The sequence below is a fragment of the Danio rerio genome, chromosome 11 (genome assembly GCF_052040795.2).
Source record: "Danio rerio strain M-AB ecotype USA chromosome 11, GRCz13ab, whole genome shotgun sequence".
Lineage (NCBI taxonomy): Eukaryota > Metazoa > Chordata > Actinopteri > Cypriniformes > Danionidae > Danio > Danio rerio.
In genome coordinates, this window is record NC_141031.1 from 39,989,893 (window position 1) to 40,001,723 (window position 11,831).

Here is an 11,831-nt window from a genome sequence, read left to right on the forward strand (position 1 = left end):
ATCTCTTGGATTATTCCAAGTGCAGTTTAAAAAAAGAAACAATGCCTTGAATAAGTAAAACAAATGAAACGTTCAGATGGAGAAACCTCTAAAAATGTCCTCTAAAACTGTGGGGTTTTTTTTTTATAAACTGAGCATTTTTATCAGGCTCTTGTGTGCATGATCAGTAGTTAGAATTTTATGGCAAAGAATAAGTTCTTTTTATTTTCTTTGAAGTGAAAGAAGTACTAACAAATAAGTGAAGTAAGTATAACATACTAAAAATGTTCCTTTTCAGCACTTTATAAAAGGTTTTTGTATCTGTACATTTAAAAATACACAATGCATATAATAAACATAAATGAACAAATAAAGCAGGGAAACATGCTTATGTTGTTTAGTAAAAAACTGCATAAATCTGCAAATATTATCTATTGTTTGTTCATTCTCAGATACAAAAATAACAAAGTTTGTGTCACTTTTATTTTTGAACATTTTCAGGTCATCAAAAAATACCCTGATAATATTTCAATCAATAAAAACCTGAAATATTAATACAGTTAAATCTCTAACCCTAACATTATTCAGGAGAATGTGTTTTATTCCTCTCTCCCTCTCTCTTCTTCAGGTGTGATGAGTATGTGACACAGTTGGACGACATGCAGAGGCAGCTGGCTGCGGCAGAAGATGAAAAGAAGACTCTGAACTCTCTCTTGCGAATGGCCATCCAGCAGAAACTGGCGCTCACGCAGAGACTGGAGGATTTGGAGTTCGACAACGAGCAGTCCCGCAGAGGATCTGGTGCTGGGCCTGGTGGCCGTGGGAAGGCTCCGTCAGGACGAGGTCGAGGACCCTTATCGTTTTCCAGCCCCCATGTAAGTCCTAGACTTCCCTGTAAGAACCGACCGCAACCGCACGGCCTCATTGGAAGTCCTGCGGTGTTCTGCAGCGAGAAGTATAAGATTCTGTGTGACACTGGATCTGATTAACACTCGTGTGTTTCTGTCATCACTAACTCGCATTCCTTTCTGTTTGTGTGCTTGTGAGAAAGCTACGCTAGCATGTCGGCGTTTGTGCTAACAATTATGTTAGCTTCATTAATGCTTGTCTATTGTAACAGATGTGCTCTTGGTATACATTTATTTCCGTGTTAGCAACATCAGTGTCTATAAAGATTTCATCGGATATACTGTTAAGACTGACAGGTTCAGTACCACATACTGAGGTAAAGTTGGTTTTATATTCACACATTCAGACGTTCTGCTTAATATAATTTCAGAAAAGTATTTTAAATGGTAAAATCATATTAGCAGCTAATGTTTTGAAGTCACACTTAAATCTAATTCCACACTGAATATTCAAAGTAGCCTGGTGAACAATATAGGAAGTGTGTCACAAATGAATGTGCGAATTTAAATTCAACTTAACCTCAATAAAATACTGGACTCTAAATTCAACTCGTTCCTGCAACCCTATTTTTTTTAATTGTTTTTTTTATTGGACATTTTAGATTTGGATCTATTAACAACAAAGCCTGAGATTCACCCAACAGGCTGTTAAAACATAATAAAAACAGTAATAGTGCAATAATAGGTACAAAATCAGGATTGAAACATATCTGAAACAGTCTCCCTCATATTTGACCAAAGTTTTACATTTTTTTTCTTGCTGGGATCTGCAACGCTTCTCCTGGCCATCACAGAATGTGGACAGTTGAAGTATGTTTTAAGCTTTAGCAGTTCAATTCAATTAATTTTTATTTCTTTAGCACTTTTGCTGACCAAGGGTGCATCTCGCTATTATATATATATATATATATATATATATATATATATATATATATATATATATATATATATATTAGTTCTACTCGATCCTAGTGCGGCATTTGACACCATTGACCACAATATCCTCATAAATCGCTTAAAGTCTACAGGTGTCCAGGGACAAGCTTCCAGCCTCTACTGCTGAGACTGCAGCTCTGCACAAGACTTTTGGCCAGCGGAGAAATTAAAATGGTTGTGCCGAACTGAGTCTGGTTCTCTCAAGGTTTTTATTTCTTCACTCTCCTATTGGTGAAGTTTTTTTTTCCCTCTCCGCTGTCGCCACTGGCTTGCATGGTTCAGGATCTGAAAAGCTACTCATCGATTAATTTGCTCTTCAGTGTTTGGACTCTCAATAATGACTTCAAACCACACTGAACTGAGCTAAACTGAACTGAACTTAAACACTAAAAACTGAACTACACTGTTCCAGTTACTATGACCAATTATGTGAAGCTGCTTTGACACAATCTACATTGCAAAAGCGCTATACAAATAAAGCTGAATTGAATTAAACTTTTTCAAGATTGTGTCAAAACAGCTTAACGTAAAAGTTCTAGTAAACTGAGACAGTGTCAGGTCAGTTTTCAGAGTTTTAGTTCAGTTTACTTCAGTTCTGTGTGGTTTATTTTCACTTCTGAAAGTCCAAACATTGAAGAGCAAATCCAATGATGCACAACTCGACAACTCTCAAACCAAGAGGCGAGAAACAAACTTCAAGTGACAAAAGTGAAAGAAAAAAAAACTAAACCTTAAGATAAACCAGTCTCAGTTGGGTACGACCATTTCTCCTCTGGCCAAACCAGGGTCTTCATAATCACTAGAAACTTCCAGGACATTTTCCCTCCTAGGAGCAGGACACTTAAGATTACTACAGAGCTTATCGGTTAAAATCATGATCATTCTCATAAAAAAAAAAAAACATCAATCTTGTAGTTTTATGACAGTTAATAAGCTACCTTCAATATTTTTCTACTGAAATTAGGTCTTTTTTTAACATTTTTTTTTGGTAATAATGAGCACCAATACTCTGAAACCTGTTATACCTTTTTATGTAGCTTATCCAAACGTACAGTATGCATTGGTTTCCTGGATGACTTACTACATTGTGTCCAGCACTGCAAAAAAAAAAAAAAAAAAAAAAAAAAAAAAAAATATATATATATATATATATATATATATATTATTTTTTTTGTTTCAATATATTATTATAAATATAAAAGCATTTTTAAATCAAAAAGCATCTTTTTAACAAGTAAAAATTATCGTGTTTTGTTTTCAGACATGATTATCTGTCAGTGGGATAAGTAAAATCTTCTTATTTCAAACCAAAAACAAGATTATTTTACTTGTTTTAAGAAAAAAATTCATTTAATTCTAACATATTTCTAAAAAACAAAGCATTATTTTGTAGGAATGTAGATATCTGTGATCAAGGATCGAGGAAACTATTGAGCAAAAATGTCTAAACACTTTAAACAACTTCTGTCTTCATCTAAATCGTGTGAACGTCTGACCCAAATGTCTCTGTCAAATGACTGTCATTGAGTAAAACCCAGGTTCACAAAGCTAGTCTGATAATCTCTGTGTCAGTGGGAATAAATCTGTGTAATCCCAACAGAGACGCACTTTACTGAGCCTGCCAGGGAGATTTGCGATCCAGGCTGCAACCCTAAAGGGCATGAATGATGCTGCAGATAATTTTTTGGTAAAAAATAGTGTTGCACAATATATTGTTTCGGCATCAATATCACATTGCAGCATGTGATGGTGTTGAAATTTCACCAATAGCAGCTTTGATAATGATTAATTTTATTTCAATATTTTCAAGATGTAGAATATTAGGTATGATTTTGGATTTGGTTATTCAAATACTGTCCCAGAATACTGTTAAACTTGTATATTGTAATTTGTATATTTTTCTCTATTATATTTATCCATGCTTGTAAATCGTTCATAATTTATGCAATCTAAAATAATACATTCTTTCCAAATCGAAATATTCAAGTCATCTGGTTAAATTGTATTCATATCATAATAAGCATTGAACACGTCACAACATTTCTCAGAAAACTCTTGAAATTTTCTCCGGATGTTGGTAACAACCAAAGAAATCTATATATGCAAAGAAAACAAATCTAATTAGTTTACAAATAAAGTTATGTGTAATAAAATGAAGTGACACAGGAAAAAAAATGAAAATGAAAGCCCAGACAGCAGCTGAAATCTCTCAATAGTTCTTTAGCTACTCTCTTCCCTTCCTCATTGTAAATGAATATTAGCTGCTTCAGTCCAACATCCACATTAGCAGGATGACAAAGATAAAACCAGGGTGGACGTTTCAGCAAGACAACGATCCAAAATGCAGCCAAAGAAGCTCTGAAATACTTTCAGAGAAAGAAAATCAAGCTGTAGAATGGCCCAGCCAATCACCTGATCTGAATCCAATAGAGAATACAAAATAAAGATCAGATTTGATAGATGAGACCCACAAAATCATCAAGACTGTACACTCTGTTGAAGTCTGTGAAAATCTCACACCTGAGCAATGCATGTGACTTCATTCTCCATATGAGAGGCGTCCTTAAGCTGCCGTCACCAAAAAAAAGCCTTTTATTTAAAGTGTTAAATACGCTTTAGTAGTTCATTGCTTTCTCCTTGTGTCATTTCTTTGATATTACATAACTCGTATTTAAAATGTTTTTGTTTCGTCTTATGTTTGTATTGTTTGGGTTTTTACTAAAATCTGGTTCAATTCCATGTCAACAACTCTTAGAAATTATATTCCCAGGAAAAAACATGAAATGTTCAGTACTTATTTCCCCCACGGTATATCGTAGAATAGCAAAATATCGCAAAGGTTGACATCATGCAGCCCTAAAAATAGATTTTTATCATTTGTATGCTCAGAATAACACATCTTTTCCAAGATTGTTTCAAGAACTTGTCTTCAATGTTTTGTTTTTCACTTCATGTATGTTTTTGTCTAGGCATTCAGTGTGCATAACACACATACTCCATGTTGTCTTCACAATAGTGAATCTGTATTGTGCATGATCTCTCGGTTAACAGTTTGTATTAGTCTTTTTGGCATGTTGCATGTGAGTCCTCTGCTTCTCGCAGTCCATTGCACCGGATGGACTGAGTCTTCCATGTCTTTTTCCTGTCTACTAATGAGTCTAACCTGTCTCATTGTTGACGGTAACGTTCTCATGCGATCGGCTTTAATCATTTAACACACATATTTTGGATGCATTGATTCTGATTATTGTCTGTTTCTCAATTTTGCAGTAATTTTATTAGCTCTGGAGATTATCCGCAAATGGTTACTCCACACGCTATACGTCCAGAATACACACACACACGCCTGGTCCAATGTTTGGACATTTTCCCTGGATGTGGCTGCAAGGAAACACAGGCTCACATCTACAGCCAGATGGTTCATGTACTCTTCTATTCTGACTGTTACTGTGGTATTTTATTTCTGCTTTGTTTTTTGTGTAACCGTGCACTTTCAGTGCAGTAGTTCATTTTATGTAACAGATGCACATTTCAGTATACTTGGCACATTTTTGTTTTGTTCTTCTAAATTTTACGTATTTAACTGACAAAAAATAATAATATAAGGACGTTTGTTTGTTTGTTTGTTTGTAGTATTTTAAATGCCAGCATATTCCAGGGAGAACGCGTGTGTTAAATAGGCCTATATCTGTGTGTCTTATTCTTGCTCAATAGTCATACATTTCTAAAGGCTGATTTATACTTTCGCCTGGTGCTGCATCGCAACCTCCGCTGACTGCGCGTGCACCTTGTGGACAAATGGACAAGGCTTTCATACTCGACGCGTTGGCCATTAAGTGATTCTTTTAAATGACAGGGGGCAGTCAAAAGAAACTGGCCATAAAATCAGATGCATTAACATTGAAGTAGGAATTTTCTGGAACAACGTCATGTCTTTAATATCATTCAAGATTTTTAATATAATTCATTCCTTCATTTTCCTTTGGCGTAGTCCCTTTTTTCATCACAGCCAATTTAGTTTATTCAGTTCAACCTATAGCGCATGAGGGAAACTGGAGCACCTGGAGGAAACCCACGCCAACATGGGTAGAACATGCAAACTCTACACAGAAATGCCAGCTGGGGCTCAAACCAGCAAATTTCTTGCTGTAAGGCGACGGTGCTAACCACTGTGCCATCATGCTGCCTTTTAAACTAATAATTTGCATAAATTATTTCAAATTTTTGAATGATTATATAGATTTTTATAATCATTTAATTTTTTTTAAATCAAATTTTAATGCATCTCTTGCTTTTGTTTAAATGTCGGACAGTTCTTTCTATTTAACTTCATTAACGTTCTAATGTCTACAGAACTTGGGTTGCTCTACAAATTTATATTTTTGATTATGGCAAGAATAAAAGCACAAAAAAAAGCACACTTACTAAAAAATTCTGACCAATTTAGCCAAATCCATGATTCACACATTACTGTTTGGCTAGTTTGTGTCCTCTAGTTATATGCTTAAAATGCAACAATGGTCCAACATTCCTGACCATTTTCACCAGTAGGCATGGGCTGGTATAAGATTCTAATGATGTGATAACCTTGGATAAAAACATTACGGATATCACAGTATTGTGATTACTGCTCTAAAATATATTCTTTTTTAAATGTTAGGTAGAAAGCTAAAACTTTCCCCCCATTGAACACGATATATTTTATTTTAGGAAACATTTATAATATTTTGGAGCAGTAAACTTGTCAGGCTGAATAATTCAATTGATTCATTGACTTCTGCTGTCTTCATTAGTTTCAAAAACACTGATTTTCTTTAGCCTTTTGGATATCTTTTCTGCTGGAGAGACTTTTGTATATACCGTATACTTACATATACCGTAGGAACGGTATAGCAGAATATTTTGCCAGTTTTAAAACTGACTTTTCCAAACCGTGGTAGAGCTTGAAACCGGTTATCGTCCCTTGCCTAATAATCACTAAAGCCTAGAAAAACAGGACATCAGTATTGTAACTACCCGCCGGTTATTAAACAGTCCACGCTTCCCAAATACTGATGTCCGTGCGTTTCATTTATTGAACACAGTGAAAACTAAAAAGATAAACAAGAAAAGGTTTCACACAAACACAATCAAAAAAGACATTAAAATAAACAATACACAAACAAAGTTTATTTTACCGTAGAATAATCAGGAGCATTTAACACGTGTCTGCATTAAGATCTCACTATGCTGTCCATACCAACTGTCCCAAGGAGAATCACATGACCTCAGACTTAAGCCAACCGGAAACAAAGAAATTTGTAACCTAAACATACACCGATACACATTCAAATAATGAAATACAAAAGCAATAAACAACCAAAAATACAAGCTGACCGATCAGCGTCAGCTACAAGTATACTGTAAACCGATAGGTTCATTCTTTTCCAGTTATCAAAGAAATACTTTGTTCCTTATAGTTTTGTAACTATTAAATTGTTTTAAATTCAAAATGAATGGTGAAAATAAACATATTTCTGTAATTGTGTATTAGACCACCAGGGTCTCCACACCATTGCCTCTTTTTTTTTTTTTAGGTTTTAACAAACCTATCCCTCTGCAATATCTAGCCAGGAATTATTGGTCATCTGATTCTCCCTATGATCACAAATAGACAGATCATAAAGATGTCTGTACAGGTGTATCCGTTTCAGACTAAATCTCTTCAAAGTGATTCAACTCAAACTTCATGCGGCGCTGCACAAACTGTTTGCTCCGATCTCGAAAAATTTAATGAGTTTCGCCAGCTGAAGTCATGTCACACACGCCCAAAGCGAGCCGCAGCCAACACCGCGGTGACAGTCGCTGCGTGCACTCAAGCAAACTCGCAGACATGTCGAGTATAAATCAGCCTTTACTGAACATCATTTTGCTATAGACTTGCTCCTGGAAATAATTTAGGAGTCAATTTTCATAACAGGTCATGGATGTGTTCAATTCAAGACGTTTATGAAACATACAAACAAATCAATTCCAAATTGGAATAATTGTCTCTTTCTTTTTGCCAAATATTGCATTACGGTCAGCATTTTGTATTTTACAATGCAATACATTTTTGTTTCTAGACATCGATAATCTGTTTTTTATAACCCTCTCCTAAACCTCCTGTGCCTTTCAGCTTTTGTTATTCAAGAACAGTTATAAGAGCCATAGTCTTTTCAGTCAGATATAGGCTTTTTGGCCCATCTATTTTGTGCTGTCATTAAAGGTCCCATGAAATGAAAATAAAGTTTTTAGATATCTATAAGCTATGACAAAATTCATGTTTAGAAGTTATAAAACTGATACAAACATATAAAACCTGCTGGTTGTCACCTCCGCCTAAATGGATCAACTGTTTTATTCACGTCACCTCATACTTCATTTCCTTATCAAATCGTGACTCATCAAATGCTCTCTAGTATCTGACATGCCCCGCCCCTTCCAGCGGAGATGAAGCAAAGTGCTATTGGCTGTTTTTAAAAAAAAGGGAGGAGCTACACTGTTTCTCAATTCAGAAAACACAGGCAGAGAACGTACTCATGTTCTTGTGAAGACTGGTCTTGCCAGGTCACTTTCGAAGAACGAACTCAGGAGACTGCGATAACACTGAACGCCTGCTCTGAGAAACGAGATGCTGCATTCTTCCTGATGGTCACATGACCTTATTATTATAATTATTTAAACATTACAGCATTCATACATTGATTTATTTTTTCCCCCCTTTTTAATATACAGTTCAAGTCAAAATTATTAGCCCCCCTGTTTATTTATTTTTTCCTAATTTCTGTTTAACTGAGAGAAGTTTTTTTTTCAGCACATTTCTAAACATAATAGTTTTAATAACTCATTTCCAATAACTGATTTATTTTATCTTAGTCATGATGACAGTAAATAATATGTGACTAGATATTTTTCAAGACACTTCTATACAGCTTAAAGTGACATTTAAAGGCTTAACTAGGTTAATTAGGTTAACCGCGCAGGTTAGGGTAATTAGGCAAGTCATTGTAAAATGATGGTTTGTTCTGTAGACTATCGGGAAAAAAATACAGCTTAAAGGAGCTAATAATTTTGACCTTAAAACGGTGCTTAAAAAATGAAAAACTGCTTTTATTCTAGCCAAAATAAAACATATAGGACTTTCTCCAGAAGACAAAAATGTTATCAGACATACTATGAAAATTTCCTTGCTCTGTTAAGCATCGTTTAGAAAATATATATAAAAAAATAATAATTCAAGGGGGGCTAATAATTCTGACTTCAACTGTATATATATAAATATAAATAAAAAACATTCACAAAGCTCTTACAAATATGCTTTCCACAATACAAATAAAACAGATTTCATGTTTCTTTCACCGTCTCATGTAGGGAAACTCCTGAGATAAATAAGTTATTTCTCTGAACTTTAATAATAAATCTATATTAAATGTTGTGCTTCCCACCTCCTTTATTTGGCCGCAATGACTTCTGGGACTTCTCAAGCAAGTTTGGTGCTCAAGTCTGCGTTGATGTGTCCTCGATATCAAGAACACACCAGTGAACTTTCGCGTGTCCTCCATTCTTACGATTTTGAGTTTGGAACTGAACTTTGGCAACGGATGATGACGTTACATGAGAACACGAGGACACAAGACCATTGAAGAGCGCATATTGAGAAACAGTCCCACTCTCTCCTTATGTGTCGGTTGATCATGTCAAGCGTCGAATAAAAATGCATATTTCAAAGCACTTCATGGGACCTTTAAAGACTGCTTTTGAAAGTCTTGTTTAGGGGATTTTTAATGTTAGTATGAGTAAGGTTTGTTATAAAAATCATACATTCCTTTGAGGAAGTAGTGATTTGTGATGGCGGTCATGATGGGTGACATTGTTAGTCATTATTTCCCTTTGTGTAACTTTGCTAATTATTTGAATTTCAGCAAGCAGAAAACTTTGCCTCCGAACATTTGTGCCATTTTAAATTAAAGACAGTAACGTTTTAAATGACCTTTTCTTTGTTTTTCTCCTCCTTTCGTTCTTTTGACCATAAATTAAGTGCATTTTTTTACTGGAGTGCACATGATAGTTTTCTATTTGCTGAAAGCCATACCTTTATGTGGTATTTTGAGTTTATTTTTACACGTTTGTATGAAATGACCTCACTTGTATGTTTGTATTTATTCATAACATGGCTTATTGTTTCAGTATTAATGACTAGGTTTATAAGCATTATAACTGGCACTTGTGCTGCCTCTTTTTTGCATTTCTACTTGAAAGCTCACAGGTACAGTGCAAGCTATACTGCCTCACCTGTGTTTTTATGTACATTTTTATACAGTGCTGATGTCAGTGTTGAGCTTTTTTTTTCTAAATGTGTGCTCTGTCGTTCATCTCGAGGAACACATCTATAGGCTCATGTCTGTCCTAACATCTTTTTTCTTGTGACAAAAAAGCTAAAATAAAATAAACTAATATAAAATAAGATTTAAGTCATGTTGTTTTTTTTTTTTTCAAGTTGTGTGTTTGAGTTTGGTCTGATTCTCAAATGTATCCTGACAACTTTGCTTTATCTATCTATCTATCTATCTATCTATCTGTCTGTCTGTCTGTCTGTCTGTCTGTCTGTTGTTCTATCCATCTGTCCTTCTATCTATCCATCTATCTGTCTGTCGTTCTATTCATCTATCTATCTATCTATCTATCTATCTATCTATCTATCTATCTATCTATCTATCTATCTATCTATCTATCTATCTATCTATCTATCTATCTATCTGTCTGTCGTTCTATCTATCTATCTGTCTGTCGTTCTATCTATCTATCTATCTATCTATCTATCTATCTATCTATCTATCTATCTATCTATCTATCTATCTATCTATCTATCTATCTATCTATCTATCTATCTATCTATCTATGTCTGCCTGTCTGTCTGTCTGTCTGTCTGTCTGTCTGTCTGTCTGTCTGTCTGTCTGTCTGTCTATCTATCTATCTATCTATCTATCTATCTATTTATCTATCTATCTAGCTATCTATCTATCTTTCTACCTATTGTTCTTTTTATTGTTCTAACTTTCTATCAATCTAGCTATTGTTCTATCTCTCTATCCATCCATCGATCTGTCACATTATCCATACACTGAAGGCTGTTTAAAATGATTTTGCTCTGGGGTTAATGCTAAAATGATTTATAGCAATTTATAAAAACATTACCACATATTGGGAAAAAAATGAATTTAAAAGTATAAAATATAAAAATAATTAAACCCTGCTAACGCTATATTTTATCCCAGTGCAATTTCAGAAGAAAGCCACACTTCTTTGTTAGTTGTTACCATGCTTCTGTTTGTTGTTAAGGCTTCAAAAATGTAAGCATGTTTGACATGTATATTTTAGCAATTTTTTTTTCTCCAGGTTTGCCCTTTAAAGCAAGAAAGTCCTTTTTTTCTTGCACAATAAACAATGAAATGAACGTTGTTTCTGATGGGTGACTTATAAATTAGTCTGTAATATAAATGCAATGTAAAATACATGATACATCAAATATGCTAAGCATTTCGTGTATGGGTTATGGAAAACAATACATTGTTTTCTGTTTTATTTAATATTTTTTTCATAAAATCCTAACGAGTTCTTTAAGAAAACTATATCAGTGAAAGTATAAATAACATTTGTTTTCTTGATTGATTCAAGGTTGTAACTTATTTAAGATTAATATATACTTCTAAGTTATTTCCTACATTATAAACAATACATTTCATCCCTACATTTCAACAATAGCTACGCCACACTTTGCAGCGTGAGTGTTTGTAGTTGTAGTGTAGGCTATATAGCGCTCATTAAACTGCTACTAAAGTTGTTCATCTGTGATTTAAGTTAAATAAATCTAAACAATGCACTAAATATACACTGTAGTGTATTTACGCGAACTTCCGCATGCAATTTATTTATTTCCTCGTTTTGGTCGGAAGTTCCGGTGATTCAGCTGGTCTCCGCCCTTCATAC

General features: G+C 34.4%; 1 protein-coding gene across 2 annotated transcripts in view; it reads left to right on the forward strand.

Annotated features, from left to right (window-relative positions):
* Nucleotides 1-10,308, forward strand: part of bicd2b (BICD cargo adaptor 2b) — a 44,283-nt gene extending 33,975 nt beyond the window's left edge. The window contains exons 8-9 of one of the 2 annotated variants that reach the window (XM_087274212.1): nt 608-854; nt 5,094-10,308. In XM_087274212.1, coding sequence (XP_087130338.1) covers nt 608-854; nt 5,094-5,096 — 250 coding nt within the window. In that variant the 3' untranslated portion in view covers nt 5,097-10,308. Of the gene's footprint in view, nt 1-607; nt 1,887-5,093 lie in introns of those variants that run through there. The other variant, XM_087274211.1, reaches the window with a different exon arrangement.
* The last annotated feature ends 1,523 nt before the right edge of the window (nt 10,309-11,831 follow it).